At 45.0% G+C, this 15,166-nt stretch overlaps 1 protein-coding gene across 3 annotated transcripts in view; it reads right to left on the bottom strand.

The window, feature by feature from the left end:
* Nucleotides 1-15,166, bottom strand: part of Ebf1 (early B-cell factor 1) — a 389,320-nt gene that overhangs the window by 114,963 nt on the left and 259,191 nt on the right. For 2 of the 3 annotated variants that reach the window (XM_013036405.1, XM_013036406.1), the window contains exon 8: nt 11,419-11,560. In XM_013036405.1, the coding sequence (XP_012891859.1) occupies nt 11,419-11,560 (142 nt within the window). The remainder of the gene's footprint in view (nt 1-11,418; nt 11,561-15,166) is intronic. The other variant, XM_013036407.1, reaches the window with a different exon arrangement.

The following is a 15,166-nucleotide window of genomic DNA, read 5'->3' as shown; positions in this document are numbered from 1 at the left end:
TTCACCTGCACACGTGTCTTGGCATCATTACTGCTTTGCTCCGAGGTTGATGGGAGAAACTGAAACCACCTCAGACCTCACAATCTCCTCGGCCCCTTGTGTCCTCTCCCGTAGGCAGAGAACACAGTTCTGAACCTCTGGTGTCATGCTGATTACAACTGTCAATTAAACAAGCCAGCCACAGAGGAGCATATGTTCGCATATAAAATATTGATTAATGGCACCGATTGGAATATCTATTAATATCTATTAATGCCTGAGTTCTGCTTTCGTCTTTGGTGGTCAGATATGTTGGTGGTGGACGCAGGTCCATTTCTGTGCCTTGCTGCCTGGAAGAGTGTGACTTTGTGTTTCACTTTTCTTTTTCCTTCTCTGGTTCCCATCACATCTGGTTCCCATATCAGGGCCTCCCTCTCCTCCCGCTTCCCCCCCCCCCATCATGGCTGACCAGCACATATGTCTCAGCAGGATTTTAATGGCTGGTCTGTCATTTCTAGCTGACTTGCCTGTCGTAGACTGGTCCCCATATTCCCAGACCTACCATCCTCAGACTTTGTCTAGCACTTAGGTAAAACTCTTTTCCCTGAGGATGCGAAAAATCATGAGATGGTATCGTATTCATCTGATAAGGGTGATGATCACCTAATTTCTCTGAAGTTTCATTTCTGTCCACTGAGTATTTCAGGTTGCAGGGCTGGCACGGGGAGCTTGAGATGGGGTGCTGATAGCGTGATGTGATACCAGGAGTTTTTATCTTAACCCAGAACAGCCCCTTCCCATGTGTCCCTGTGCATGCCAATGCCTCGCCCTGGGGACTGGGCACAGATCGGGCTTTTCAGTTTCCCTTGGAGTAATGTCGTCAGTTTGCTTCCATTGAAGCGGGTTTTGCATTACATGCTCAAATGGCAGGAGAGTTTCTCTCCATGTCTGAAGCTGAGGCTCGGGGAACAGCGTGGAGACACTGGTGGGAGATGGCCCCCGTGTGTCAGCCGCTTGGCGGTACAAAAGCTGTGCAAACAAGCTCGACTCGTCTTCTCTTAGGCCACAATGAAATCCTAGAAGGATAACCTCAGTTTCCCTCATTAAATGGTGCCCTCCCATGGTGGTTAAGAGCATTAAAAGATTATGCCAAATGCCTAGCACTGAACTTGATGCCCTATTTTCTTAAAGGCGGTCATCCTGGGTGGGGTTGGGGGAGCTAAGGGGAGAAGAGAAAGATGGAAGGGGTGACACTGGCCAAGATGCCTGTACTCATAAAATAACGTTTGAGTTGAGGCCCCCCCCTTTGTACAACTACGTGAGAAAATAAATAATAAATACATGAACAAATGGCCGTCCTAACAGCCCAACACTGTCTCCTGAAACACTAGTCTAAAAGCTAGCATTCCACTAGACTATGATTCAGGTTGGCTGGACTCACATCCAAGACAACAAAACAAACCAACCTATGGAAAATTCCCAAATTCATGCCTCAAAGCTGGATCTTAGACCTCCTCCATCTTCCCTAGCAGCCCAGTGCTCTCACGGGCCTCTGAACATGCTTTCTCTCAGCCCAAAATGCTCGGGACTCCTGGCTGGCTTCGCTAAATGCTAAACCGCTCTATTTAAAAATGTTATGTTCCCCTAATTCTTCAGACACGGCTGGGTGGCTGGGTGCGCTTGTCTCTAGTTCTCTTAGTAGTCTTTATAACACTTACCACCATTGCAATCCAGCCTTTCTATGCGCCATTATTCCCTCAATACTGTCACAAATACCCAGGTCCACGGCCTGTGAACCACCCCTCTATGAGCCTCTGTGCTCCATCCTCTAATACGGGCACCCCTGTGTGGTTAAGGAGGGAACGCAAAAGCAAAGGAACAGAGGACGAGTCATAGGCGGCATTAAACTGCTCAGGAACTGAACTGAGTAGCCAGGATTAACAATTGCCACTGCGCCCACAATGGGTTTCCCACGTGGGAAAGCAACAGCTACGTGGGGGCCCGTTTCCTGGGCTGATCTGACCCCTCATTCCGGCAGCAGGCGCTCCATTCTCTTGGGGGTTAAAATTAGCACCGGTAAGCATCACTCCCCCTCCTCCCGAAGGGGGCTCTGGTCATGCGAGGGCCCAGGTGGGCCTTGCTGACAGATGTTAAGGTTAGGAGGAAGGGTAGCCACCAGATGAGAAAACACAGCCACCCGCTTCCGCTTCTGGAAGTGCCAGGACTTCCTGTCTTTAGGCCCCGCTGGTTCCTGGGGCCCCCCTCCCCCAAGCATCAGCATCAACACAGTTACCCCTCTTTCTGTCATTTGAACTCAAAGCTTATCTGGGAAATTGATGGGCGATCCCAGCCCTGACAACACCATGTCAGCTTGGCTCCCCGTCCGGTGGGTTGGGTATACATGACCAGAACGCGCCGCCTGGGAAGAGCCTGGCCAACGCTCTGTCTTGACTTGAGTCTTCTGTCCAAAGTCATTTCTGCTGTCTGACTTGCAGACACTACTTGTGTAAAAATTAGAAACAGAGGGAAAGCGTTTGAGAGAGGTTTTGAATTTTTGTTGTTGTTCAGTTCCGTTAGGATATTAAGTCTAGTCTAACTGTAAACTAAGCCAATAAAGTTGCTTTTGAAACACAATTTGTTTCTTAGAAATTAAAAAAAAGAAAAGAATACTTTCCAGAGACTTCTACTGATTTCTGATGATTTCCTGCAGCCCTGAAAGCCCTCTCTTAACAGTATTTCCAACTGTGTGAGTGGGCTCTATAACCACTCATTTGCTCCATGGTATATATGATTTTCATTTCTATCAATTATCTTTTCCTTCAGTCATGCCCTAAGCAGTAATCACTTGGAGATACTGATTGTGGAGTTGCTGATAGTTGCATTTGTTTTGCTTCTAAATTAAAATACAGCAGTGGAAATGTTTTAGTATTATGTCCATCTCCTAAGAATTCTCTCCCTACCTGTACGGGAAACACAGGTCTGAAAGTTCAATGCTGAACCTCAAGTGATTACACACCAAGTCCTCTCAGCTGAAGATCTGAGAACACTCAAGCATGTGAGATGGCTCTTTGGACCAAACTTACGGCTCCTCCAAGCCTCCTGGAACCAACTGTCAGCCTCCTACAGGGAGAGACTGAAGATGCCAGGCAGTGGCCGTCTGTCTTTTCTGTGCGGTGACTGTGACCTTGGCATTTTGGACACTGCTGCCTAGGACTATGTGTTAGCTCAGGAGGAGGAGAACTTCTCTTAGACTCAGCTGCATACAAAAAAAAAAAAAAACAAGACCAAACTATTAGAGCTTGAAGGGCTCTATCAAGCGTCCCTTCTACAAATGAGGAAATGGGCACAAGGAAGTCCTAGTGCGTACCGGAAGCCATACAGCAGGGCAGCAGCAGAACTCTGTTTTACTCTGTTCCCGTAAGCAGACTGGAAACATCCAGTCAGAAACATTTCAAACCCAACTCTTGGCCGCTGCTTCTATACTTCTTAGTCAGAAGGGTTCAAGCACAGAACATCAAGGCTTCTATCTGCATCTAACCATCACTTGAAGCCTTTGAGATTCTCAAGTGAAAGAAACTCCCAGGAAAAGTAGGTAGAGAGAGGACTACGATTTGGGACCGGGCCTATACACAGATTGGATTTAGGATGGCTGGATAAGCAAAAGCAGGTTTCAGAGAAGTTCTGCATTTCTGCCCCAAACAGAAACACTCTACCACCTGGCTCCCTGCGACAGGACATCGCGCTGTGTGTATTTAAATAGGTGTGGCACACCCGTGTATTCGATCAAACAAGATACCAGAAACGGGAAATTTCCCACAGCTGATGAGTTTCTCAAGAAATTCATAGAGATTCCCCCCTCTCGCAGACCGCTGGCTAGCTGAGTGAAGTCTAGTGTATGCTTTATCACTCTCCAGCACTGTGTATTTACCTGCTTAGTATTCACAGTTTTTGCTTTTTTTTTTTTAACTCAGTTTTGCCTTTGCTAGGCAGGTAACTTTACTATTTGAGCCACACTTACACTCCTTTTTTGTTTTACTTTTTTTGGAGAAGGTCTTACCATTTTTCTCAGGGCTAGACTTGAGCTGCAATCCACCCCTCCCCCAACACTAATTCTTCCACACAGCTTGGATAACAAGGTGTGAAACACCATCAGCAGCCTGTTGGTTCAAATGAGGTTCATGCCCTTTTTTGACTAGGCTGACTTCAAACTGTGATCCTCCCTGATCTCTGCCTCCCAAGTCCTTGGATTACAGGCATGCACAGCTATGTCCAGCCCTCACAGTTTTCACATCGTCTTCTTTTCTCTCCACACATGTATCAGATAATCCACAGTATCAACAAATGATTTCTGGGGTGATGAATTAGAACATCTTCACAAATAAAGTATAACCACCTTCCTTATTATCTTGCTAGTGCCAGAGAAAATGTACTAGTCATCAAGTTAAATCAGTATTTTTAAGAATTTTTTATAAAAGAAGAAATTTAACCATAGAAGAAGAGAAAAATTAAAGGTAAATATACATAAGTCCTATTTACAAAAAAAAAGACAAGTCAGGTGGCTCCCTCCTATAATCCTAGATACTCAAGAGGCTGAGATCTGAGAATCACAGTTTGAAGCCAGCCTGGGCAGGAAAATCCTTGATACTCTTATCTCCAATTGCCTATCAGAAAACCAGAAGTAGAGCTGTGGCTCAAAGTGGTAGAGTGCCAGCCTTGACAAAAAGAGCTCAGGGACAGCGCCCAGGCCCTGAGTTCAAGCCCCACAACAACAGACATTCTTCTCCTGGCCTTTAGGATCCCATCTGAAGACAGTCCTGGCCAACCAGGATTGTAAAGACACTGGGGTGAACCCCAGTTCTTCTCCTCTTCTGTGCTATCCAAGGACCAGGAAGCGGTGTACCCCTTAAACCTATGCCTGAAGATCATAGCCCATCAACAGCTACAGGAACTAGCTTTGTCTTGAGAATGTAAGCGGGTCATGTGACCTCTCTAGCTCTCTGTTTCCTTTCCTATAAAAGGAGGAAGACGAAGAAGATGACCTTCCACACTTTGGTGACTCATTATCCAGCATGAGCTGTAACTCTGGTAAGGCTCCTGGTCTGGAAGAGAGAGATAAATTTGGGAGGGTCCACTTTTGCCTGTTATTTTAGTTTATCTCCACTCATCCAGTGATTCATCTGTGTGTGTGGAGGGGGAGGTAATATACATCCTGTCAGTCAAATACGAGAGCAGCCTTCCATTCCATTCCAAAGGCTGAAACTTGTGAGAGTCTACACCCACTCACATCAAGTATAACTGTAGGTAAATTCTTTCCATGCTCCCTATGAGAAAATAAATCCAGACAGCAAAACCACCTGGAAAAAAAATGTTGGGACTTTCAATATCAGAGGGGTGCACTGCTGATAGACGAGGCCCTAACGAAGGGGCAGCTCTGAGGCTCAGCCAACTCCCAGCCAGTCTCCAGAGCCCGGCACGGAAGGACAAAGTCATAAGCAACAGAAGCCATCCTGCCCAGACCAGCCCAAGACAGGAGGAGCCCACCTAAATGGCGATCACTCCAGCCAAACATCACTGGCCCCAGGAATAACCAGCCCATGTGGGCTGTAGGATGCTGCCCTCCAAGCCACGCCACTGCGTTTTACCCTGCCACCCACTCTCTGTCTGGAAGTGTAGGAGACAAGCCATTCCTGTCTCCTCAGGTTCCTTGAAATCATCTAAGCCCAACAGCCTTTGCACACAAGCTCCCTTCTAACTGGTCAATTTTGCTGTCGCCCTTTGAAGTCTGGCGATCCATTTCATCTTGTAGGGTTGGGTGTCAATGAGACATCTTCAGGGAAGGCTTTCCTGATAGGTCATGAGTCTTCATCCTTTTTATGGGGTTCCTCTATGCTCTGCTCTGATTTGTTAGCTGCAGATTTTAATTGCTTTCTTCTCTGTAGTGACAGGGATGCATCTCCCATTATGCTGTTTTTCCTACCAGCAGGTACTGGATACATCAACTGGATGACTGGGTTCCAGTCCGTGTTACTAACTTATTGTCCAACTAATTCCTAGGCCAAAGGAGACCCAATGAAAGAGTTTCTTTGGAGAAGGCTCTGTTTCTCCACAGGCACCTCCTGCAGGAAGGCATGTTTTAACAGCTTCAGTTCAGCTCACCAGAGAACAGCGCGTGCTAATCAGAGGTAGAGAGATGATCTCCTCCAGCTTTTATCAGACACTACACAATGCAGACCCATGGAAATAAAGCCATAGAGCTAGTGAATGGTAAAGAAGGGCCTAGAATCCCACTCTTCAGTCTGACAATTCTCCTTCTAGGAGCAGGGTCTTACAAGAGTAAAGAAGAAAGAGGTCTCTTCTCTCTATTGGAAACTCCAGGAGATTTTGTCAATTTGCGGTGATTTTTGTCAAGCTCTAACCATCTCACTCTACATGTCCTTAGAGCAACACACTTAAGTACAGCTGGGCAGAGAGGAGTCGGCAGAGCCAAAACCCCAGGAGCACCCAACAGAAGCGAAATCTGCTGGAGCCCCCGAAGCAAGAGGATTAAAGAAGGTCATATGCTAAAGATCAAGAATAACACCATATTGTCAGGGACATCTGGAACCAAAGGTCAGAACTAACTGGCAATGGCGAAATCCTGATTCTATTTCTCTCAAAATGTAATTACAACCAGGGGCCGGTCCCTGGCCAGTCTACCCCGGCTAATTCTCAAAATATTGTTTGTTTGATCCAAGCCCACTTTTGTTTTGTCTTATTTGGGGGTCCTGGCACATTTCTAATTCAGGCCACAATCTTTGTAATTACTTTGAAGGGAAATTTAATTCATTCCTATCAGATGCCCACCGAAAGCTACATTTCAAACACTTTTCCATTTTTTAAAAGATGGGTGTGTTTATTTTTTAAAAAATCTATCTTTGTGCCATGAAATGAAGTAGGATCTCAGGTCAGAACTCACAAACATTAAAATATCCTTATTCTAAAAACTCATGATTAATCATTCCATTGATTTTTTTTCACAAATAAATATGAAAGCTATACCACGTTCGGATGATTAAAAACAACAACAACAACAAAAACAACCTAGATGTGAAGAATGCCAAATTGAGACCTGGCTTACATTCCTGGAAGGGGGCTCTCAGAGCTACTCTGCTTTTCCCAGTCAGCCCCCAAAGTAGAGAGGGGACAGAAGGGAGAAAACATATGCACACCAAATTATAAAAAAAAAACCAAACACATATGTATAGCATGGATGGATGGATAGACAGACAGATAGACAGACTCCCATAAGAGCTAGAGATCCCCTAAAAACTGAGCATTTAAACTGCCTGTCAGCTGGCTTCCTGACAAAGCCACTGGGGTGTCTTCACAGGTATTTGCATAAATGCTGCGGTGAGTTCACCATCATTGCTGGCGCTAATGGAACATAAAGTAATTTAGTCACTTCTCCCGGCATTCCGTGTCAGGGTGATGAGCACCAGCACTTTGCCTTGGTGCGTATTAGATCATTAGATAATGAAGTGTTAGTGCATGCTAGCTGACAGGGTCTCTGCTCTCTCCTGTAGTGAGGCCACCCCATTTTGCCACAGGGGGAAGAAATTTACAAACTGATACCACAATTGGCCTTAAATTCAAGTAAACACTACCTGAGCCTCCAGCTAAACAGCAATGACAAGAACAATAGTCTCTTAAGCCCGTAGTACCTAGGAATTTGCCCTTGTGATTAGAAGCCAAGGTAAGCACACAGGTAACACTGAGCATTACTGTGGGTGGCCACAATCCAATTCCTTTGGTTTCAAGCCTACGCTTTTGTAAAAATTGGAACCCTCGGTGCAGTTACATTTTTGAGGTTGCTGTTCTCTACCACTGTACATCCTCCATAAAGCTCTTGCTTAAAGAAGAAACCTCATTAAATGCTCCCATAAAGATCCAGCCAAAGAAAATCTCAGTATTTATGAATGAAGAAAACGTACAGGGTGGGGTGGAGGGTGTACAATTACCATCCACTACAGTGTACCAAGATTCAACTTCCCCAGCAGACTGTGCGAGAATCTAGTACATAAATTTACGTTTGTCAACCCCAGTATTTGCAATCCAGGGACATCCATCAGCGCAGGGACGCGGAGTCCATGGTCATAGTGGAAAACTTGCATGAATGTGAAGCATGATTTCTTATCTACTTACATGCAGAAGGACGAGGCATGAAAGGAACTTTTCCCCAACTCTCTGACAGGCAGGATATAAATAGAGATGTGCTACACTGCTTACAATAATTCAGGCCACCTACAAATGAGGTGGTAAAAGGCCCAGAATAGGGGTGGGGAGAGAGAGGTGGGGGGAATGAAGATTTCTACAGGTCTCAAGAGGTGAAGACACTTAGCAAACTATACAGTAGCTGTTTTGAAGTAGGGGTAGGAATGGAGAGAAAGAGGGTATAGGGGAGGAATTCTTACATAAACACAAGACATAATCGCAAACTCGGTGATGGCTAAGCATCAACAGTTTATGCAAAGGTGCCAGTTTCTTGAATAATATCCTAATAACATACATAGCCTTCTGTGGATTGCTAAACCAAAGCAGAGAAAGAAAGAAGTATCTCTAAATTCTGAAATGAAGTATCCCAGCTGAAATACTAGCACATAGTCCTAGCAAAGAGAATGCTGGAGCTGGGAGAAGCTGAGAGGTGCTGGAGCCAGGGTGTTAACTTGTGCTTGTGGATACTTCTTTGCTGTGTGGACCTTTTCTTCTGCCCCTCTCTCCACTTTAAAGTTGAACTTTTTCAGGATGAGTCATCAACCATTAAAATTTAGGAAAGTTTTATCTCATGGTATGTTACAGGGGGCGGGGACGGGCGAGGGCTTGAACTCGGGTCCCTTAGCTTTTTGTCCTCTAGACTAGTGCTCTACGACTTGAGCCACGGCTCCACTTCCAGCTTTTCGGTGTGCTTAAGTGGAGGTGAGAGTCTTATGGTCCTTCCTGCCTTGGCTGGTTCTGAAATGAGATCCTCAGATCTCAACCTCTGGTGTAGCTATGGTTTACAGGCATGAGCCACCTGTGGCTAGAGAAGCTAATTCTTGCCAGGCTGAAATAGCTGCTCCTCCAGCCTCTTGTTCCCTTTAGTGACGCTGGCTGCGCCTGGGGGCAGCAGAGCGTGCGCCTGCCTGCCTTCTGGTCCCCACCCTGTGTCCTTCCTCCCCCCATCACTGCCTCCACCCAAGCACAGATGAGACGCATGGCTGTGTTCTGCCCCACTGCCAACCCTCACCGTTGGCTTTGCGAGAAGCAATCCAGGGCTCTGCAAAGCTGACTTCTCGAGACCAGAGTGAGACAAAGAAGCGAATTTGGGGTTCCTGGTGTGGGCACCAGGAACTGTGATATACATCATACACCAATCTCTTCTTTCCGGCAGGGTGTGTGCATTTTATTTTTTTTTATCTTGCTTACTTTGGGATTTTCGATTGAATGGATAATTGGCAAGTGTTAGCAGTATTTTTTACTGGCTCTCTAAGAGCAGAAATGGGAACCCCAACGAGCACCTTGTAAAACTATAGACTCCACCCATTTTCAAGTTGAGTCAAATTCATCTGTGGACAAGGCAGTCCCTTTATTTTTATTTTTTTTAATGCTTGTCTGGGACTTGAACTCAGGGCTCCTGGGTGCTACCCCTTAGCTTTATCACCCAAAGCTAGAGCTCCACAACTTGAGCCACAGCTCCAATTCTGACTCTTTAGTGGCTAGATCAACCACTGTAGATCATCCTTCTGAGGAGCTACAATTACAGGTATGACCACTCCCTCCCCCGCCCGCCCCTCCCCCCACTTCTCTCCCTACATTTCTTAATCCAGGGCCTTCCAAATTGTGCCCACGGATTCCTCATCTAGCTTTTCTGCTTCCTCTCCTCTCAATGCCTTCATCTGTGCAATAGTATAGATAGTGACTCCCAAAGTATTAAAATAAAAAGACAACATTACTATGAAGTTAAGATTAGAATGATTTTAAGAAATGGTCCTGGAAATGAACTCATGAGCAGGTGTTTCAAATGGCCGCCTGCAAAAGGCAATATCCATCCATGTCAGCACTAATGAAACCATACAGAAGCTGCTTTTGAAAGGTGATGGTTTACTTTAGGGAAAAAAAAAAGTCTGTAAAACTGGATGTGGTGATAAGTCCCATCTAGGAGTGCTACATCTGACTAATTAATAAAATGAACTGTTCGTGTATTCCTCAAGCATGGCAGGGGTGAGGCAGGAAGGGTGACAGCAGTGTGTTTATTAAATTGGGATGTTGGCAGGGAAGGGAAGTTTCGACTCTATGAGTTATAGCATTGACAGCGTGTGGCCTACGTGGGGTGGGGGTGGGGGTGGTCAGGCAATCAGGTGATCGTTTGTGTGGTAGCATTCTCAAAAGCATCCTGCTGACCTAGCAAACTGGGAATTCAAGTGAGAGAGCAAGTATGGGATGACATTTGTTCTCCAGTAGAGTCTCAGAATGGTGGACTCTTTATAGACACATACAACTTAGATATATCTAGACTTGCATCCAGTCCAACCCATGTTTTGCTTAAGGAGTATTCACTTTGCTTGAAACAAACATTTATCTGGCTTCCTCCTGTCCTCTCCTAGACATTATTGACTTGTAGTTATTCTCAAAACAGATGTGTCTTCCCCCTGGCCCCCCAAAGCCTGGCAGCAGGAAGCAAGTTCTGGTGATGAGGACACAGCCCACAGAAGTGAAGATTTGGTCTGTCTCCTATTCTGACTGTATCTACAACCTGGACTCTGGACCTCATCTCCAAATGAAACTGACAGGTGATTGATTACAGATTACTATCAGGCTGCAGAGCCTTTCTTTGTATTTGCCAGTCCCGGGGCTTGAACTCTGGGCCTGGGTGCTGGCCCTGAGCTTCTCTTACTCAAGGCTACGGCTCTACCATTAAGCCACAGTGCCACTTCCAGTTTTTTTCTGTGATTAATTGGCATTAAGAGTCTCACAGACTTCTCCACCCAGGCTGGCTTTGAACCATGATCCTCAGATCTCAGCCTCCTAAGTAGCTAGGATGACAGGTGTGAGTCACTGGCGCCAGGCTCAGAGCCTTTCTTTATCTCCCCTGTGGACTGGCTTTTTCATCATTCTGTAATCAGGCAGGAACTTAGACGACAGCGGTAATCCAGTCTCTCCTCTCCATGTGAAGGAAGATGAGATGCTAGCCATTTTGAGGTAGAGACATGCCACACACATACACTAGGCAGCCAAGATATTTCCCCACCGTTAAATACTCAGCATCCTGTTTTGAATGGTCAAAACTCCCAGAGGATCAATCCGATTCAACAGGCCATTTGAAATTTGAAACAGAGTAGATAATGGGATTGCATGGAAGGAAAGAAACCAAATAAATGCACAGTTTAAAAGAGCAATGCCAACCAATGAAAATGATTCGCCTACCATGTTCCAGATAAGAGGGCGTACCTTCAGAGGGATCGAGCCTCCGAGCCCTCCGCCCATGCTTGGAGTTATTGTGGACAAACATGTTGTCAGAGACGGCCAGCACATGGCCATCCACGTTGACTGTTGTAGATACCACGACCTGGAAACAGAGAGAGAAAGAGAGAGAGCAAGAAAGAGAGAGAGAGAGAGGGAGAGAGAGAGAGAAAGAGAGAGAGAATAAAATGAATGAACATTTTCATATAAAAGCATGGTGGGTAATAAACTCCAGTTAAATAAATAACAGCTGGGAGTTGAAGAAAATTGCATAGCTATTCACATAATGACTGGTGCTTATGCAATACAAGTCTAACAAGAGGAGCTATTGATGAGTGGGTCTTTGGCATGGAACGTTTTTGATGTAGTTTTAAGTAAAATTGCACAGTTTATAGTTACACAGCAGAAGGTACACTGTTAACCATAATTTTAACAAGAGGATCTTTATTAGCATATTTTTTTTTTACACAAGGGTGGTTGTGTTTCACCTAAATTACCCTTCAGTTTCGACACTGAAGCAGATATCACAGCCGATCATGCAAATAAAAGGCTTTTGAATCTTTAAATATTTCCTCCCTACTGTGTCAGGGTTAAGAAGAAAGAGAAATGAAAGAGAGGGGTTGCAGAGGGATGGGTTACATGTTTCTCTCCTGGGTATCTTCCTGAGAGTTCTTATATGGTTTTGCTTTTTCTTCCCACATACTATCACCACCCCTTGGGGGGAAAAAGTCCTGCTAATTAAGTCTTAGATCTGTTTTTTAAAGAATATATATATTTGTATGTATAGATTATATAAATTATATATTACACACACACACACACAGGACTGATCTAAGACACAATTCAGACACTCCCAGACAATTTCCCATAAGTCATTCTGAAGCTAGCTTGTCAGAAGGGCCCCAGACAAATGTGTGTGTCAGTTAACTTTGACTAAAACAATAAAAAGAAATGACCTACACTTCTCCTTCTATTAAATGGGGAAGGGGATTAAAACCGAAACCCACGGAGATATGTTTATTCATGTGACCTCTTACAACCAAATATAATAATTGTCTGTAATTGCAACGTGGTCTCCCACCTCATGCTTTGACAGGAGAAACAGCGATCGGCCCGCTCCTGTTTAATCCACCTATTATGTTGACTAATTAACTTTGCTCGACAGTTTATTTCTTCCTGCATTATCAGCCCCTGTCAGCCGCAAGCCCCCTGCAGCATCGGGGGGACCTAGGGCTCTTTGATTGATCACCGATAGATTGACATGCAGATTAATTTAATTAGAATCACCTCACTTGAGAAATGAAAGACAACGGCAAGAGGGCTAATAGATCTGCTCTCATAATGAGGCGAGCCTCCAGCGGAGGCTGAAGATTTCTGATTTATTTGCCTTAATTCCCCTGTGGCCTGGAAAGACTGGCTTTAATTGTTCTCCGGTCTGAGAGGTATCAGGGACGGGAGAGGTGAGTGGCTTTACCAGGCTTGGCACACGCTGGCGCCTGGGGTCCAGAGGAGAAAGTCTTTTCTCTCAGTTGACTAGAGGGTCGCAGGCAGCAGAGGGGGACATCGCCTCGTGGGCACTGGGGAAGCAGGAGGCTTTGGCACAGGCCTGCCAACGGTCCACCCTGCCACACCCCCTCCCCCCAAGGACTTGCCATACTTGAAAATTCCGTGGGCAATTTCTTCCATCTAAGTGCAGCCTGGTAAAGTAAGGCGAGTTCCCTCTGCCTGTGCCTCAGATATGGCCACGAGCCATTGGCTGTGAATACAAGACTCACAGACAGAAGTCAGGTTGATTTTATTTTCTAAATCTGCTTTATTCAAATGTACTGTATACAGAGTCAGAATGAACCCCTGAATTCCACTGAGAACAAGCCATTCGTGGGAGGATGAGAAAGCTTGAGACAGTAGTGTATACTGTGGTTATGTCCTCCCTCCCCCCTCCTTCTCTCCCTCCTTCCCTCCCTCCCTCCCTCCCTCCCTTCCTCCCTTCCTCCCTTCCTTCCTTCTTCCTTCCTTATGTGCTGGTACTCAGGTTTAAACTTAGGGCCTTGCGCTCGCTTGATTTTCTCCCTCAAGCCTTTTTTGCTCTACCACTTGAACCCACAAATTTATTTCCCAAGTTCTTTCTTTATTCCTGTGACCAACCTAGTCTGCCACCTCTCCTCAATTGTAGGTTAATTTAAGAGGAGGAGAGGGTGGGAGGTGAGGGGGGAGAAGCAATTTATCTTTTTATTTTGGGGGGAACACTATGTGTGAGAAGTAGTGCCATTTAGCATGGCTGAAGTTTACTCTTGAGGAGAGTTAGTGACGTGACTCTATAAACATCAACAATTATATAACAGAGCTGGGTCTTTCAAAGAAATTTTGATTTACTACAAGACCACAGTTGAGTGGTCACTGGGATCGTTAGCTGACAAAACTATAAAAGGAATCCCAAACGGTGTCTGTTTCCAGTGTCAGGAAATAGACAGTGGTTACTCTAGATGTCTGTCTTCAGAGGGGAGGAAAAAAAAAAGCAATAATAATTCACCATGCACCTGTAAGACACAAGTGTTACCAACTTAAAGCTTAAAATATTCCGTGTGTCTTAAAGACACTGTCATCCAATTCCTAACATCAAATAAAAATGTCAGAAAACGGTTAAAGGGGGAGGAATAACTATAGAACATACGTTTTTCTTTTCTTGGCAAGGCAAGGGCCACCTGCTGAATGTGACAGAACCATTTAGTGGAAAAGCCAATCAAAATTGGAGAGAAGACGGTCTTTTAGCTGTTTGTCTCTAGAAAATAAATGGCTAGTGTGTCTCTGAAAAAAAACAAACTCATACTATGCCAGGTACCAGTGGCTCATGCCTATAATCCCAGCTACTTAGAAGACTCAGTTCTGAAGATCACAGTTCAAAGCCAACTAAGGGGAAAATGTCTGTGAGACTCTGATCCCCAGTAAACCAGCATAAAGGTGAGGTAGAATTGTGGCTCAAGTGGTTGAGTGCCTGCTTTGAGAAAAAAAAAAAAAACAACTGAGTAAAGAGAGCCTGAGTTCAACTTCCAGCCCTGGAAAAAAGACCAAAAACAGAGGAAAAAAAGACCAAAAAAAAAAATAACTTCTAACACACACAATTTCTCCCACAAAATAATTTCTCTCGTTCCAATTTGGAAACCATCAGGACAGACTTAAATAAACATCTGCTGAAATTAATCCACGGAGCAACTTGTAAATTCTTTTTTAAAAAAAATCTGAGAGATACAAAAGGGGCACTGAAATGTCCTTTAAAAATAATCCCGTGGCAGGAGGGAAAAGGGCCTCTCTAGTTCAACGCAAGATTAATGAGCTGTTGAGGGGTTCGTGCAGGCAGTGGGACAGACAGGCCTGCCAAATCTTCAACCTTCCCAAATTTTGTCAATAAAACACAGCTTGAATTTGGGACAGATAAACACAGAAAATGATTTTGCCTTTGGATTCAACTACCCTTCTCTCTCTACGCCTCTGTTCGCTCCCCTGCGGGGAGAAAAGATATCCATTAAACAGGAGGAACCAGCGGCTGTAATTTTACAGTGGCGGTTCTAATGGTACCTTCTTACTTGTTACAGCTGCCTGGGCCGGGAGAGCAGCTAAAGTTTTCACTATTTAAACATCCACCAACTCAAATTTAGCATTCCATCTCCAAATCTCATAGCCACAGGTGGCTGGTGGCAACTGTACTATAGCAGAC

Source organism: Dipodomys ordii, unplaced genomic scaffold, assembly GCF_000151885.1.
Source record: "Dipodomys ordii isolate 6190 unplaced genomic scaffold, Dord_2.0 Scaffold284, whole genome shotgun sequence".
Taxonomy (NCBI): domain Eukaryota; kingdom Metazoa; phylum Chordata; class Mammalia; order Rodentia; family Heteromyidae; genus Dipodomys; species Dipodomys ordii.
Note: the sequence above shows the minus strand (reverse complement) of the source record. Positions and strands in the feature narration are given on the sequence as shown.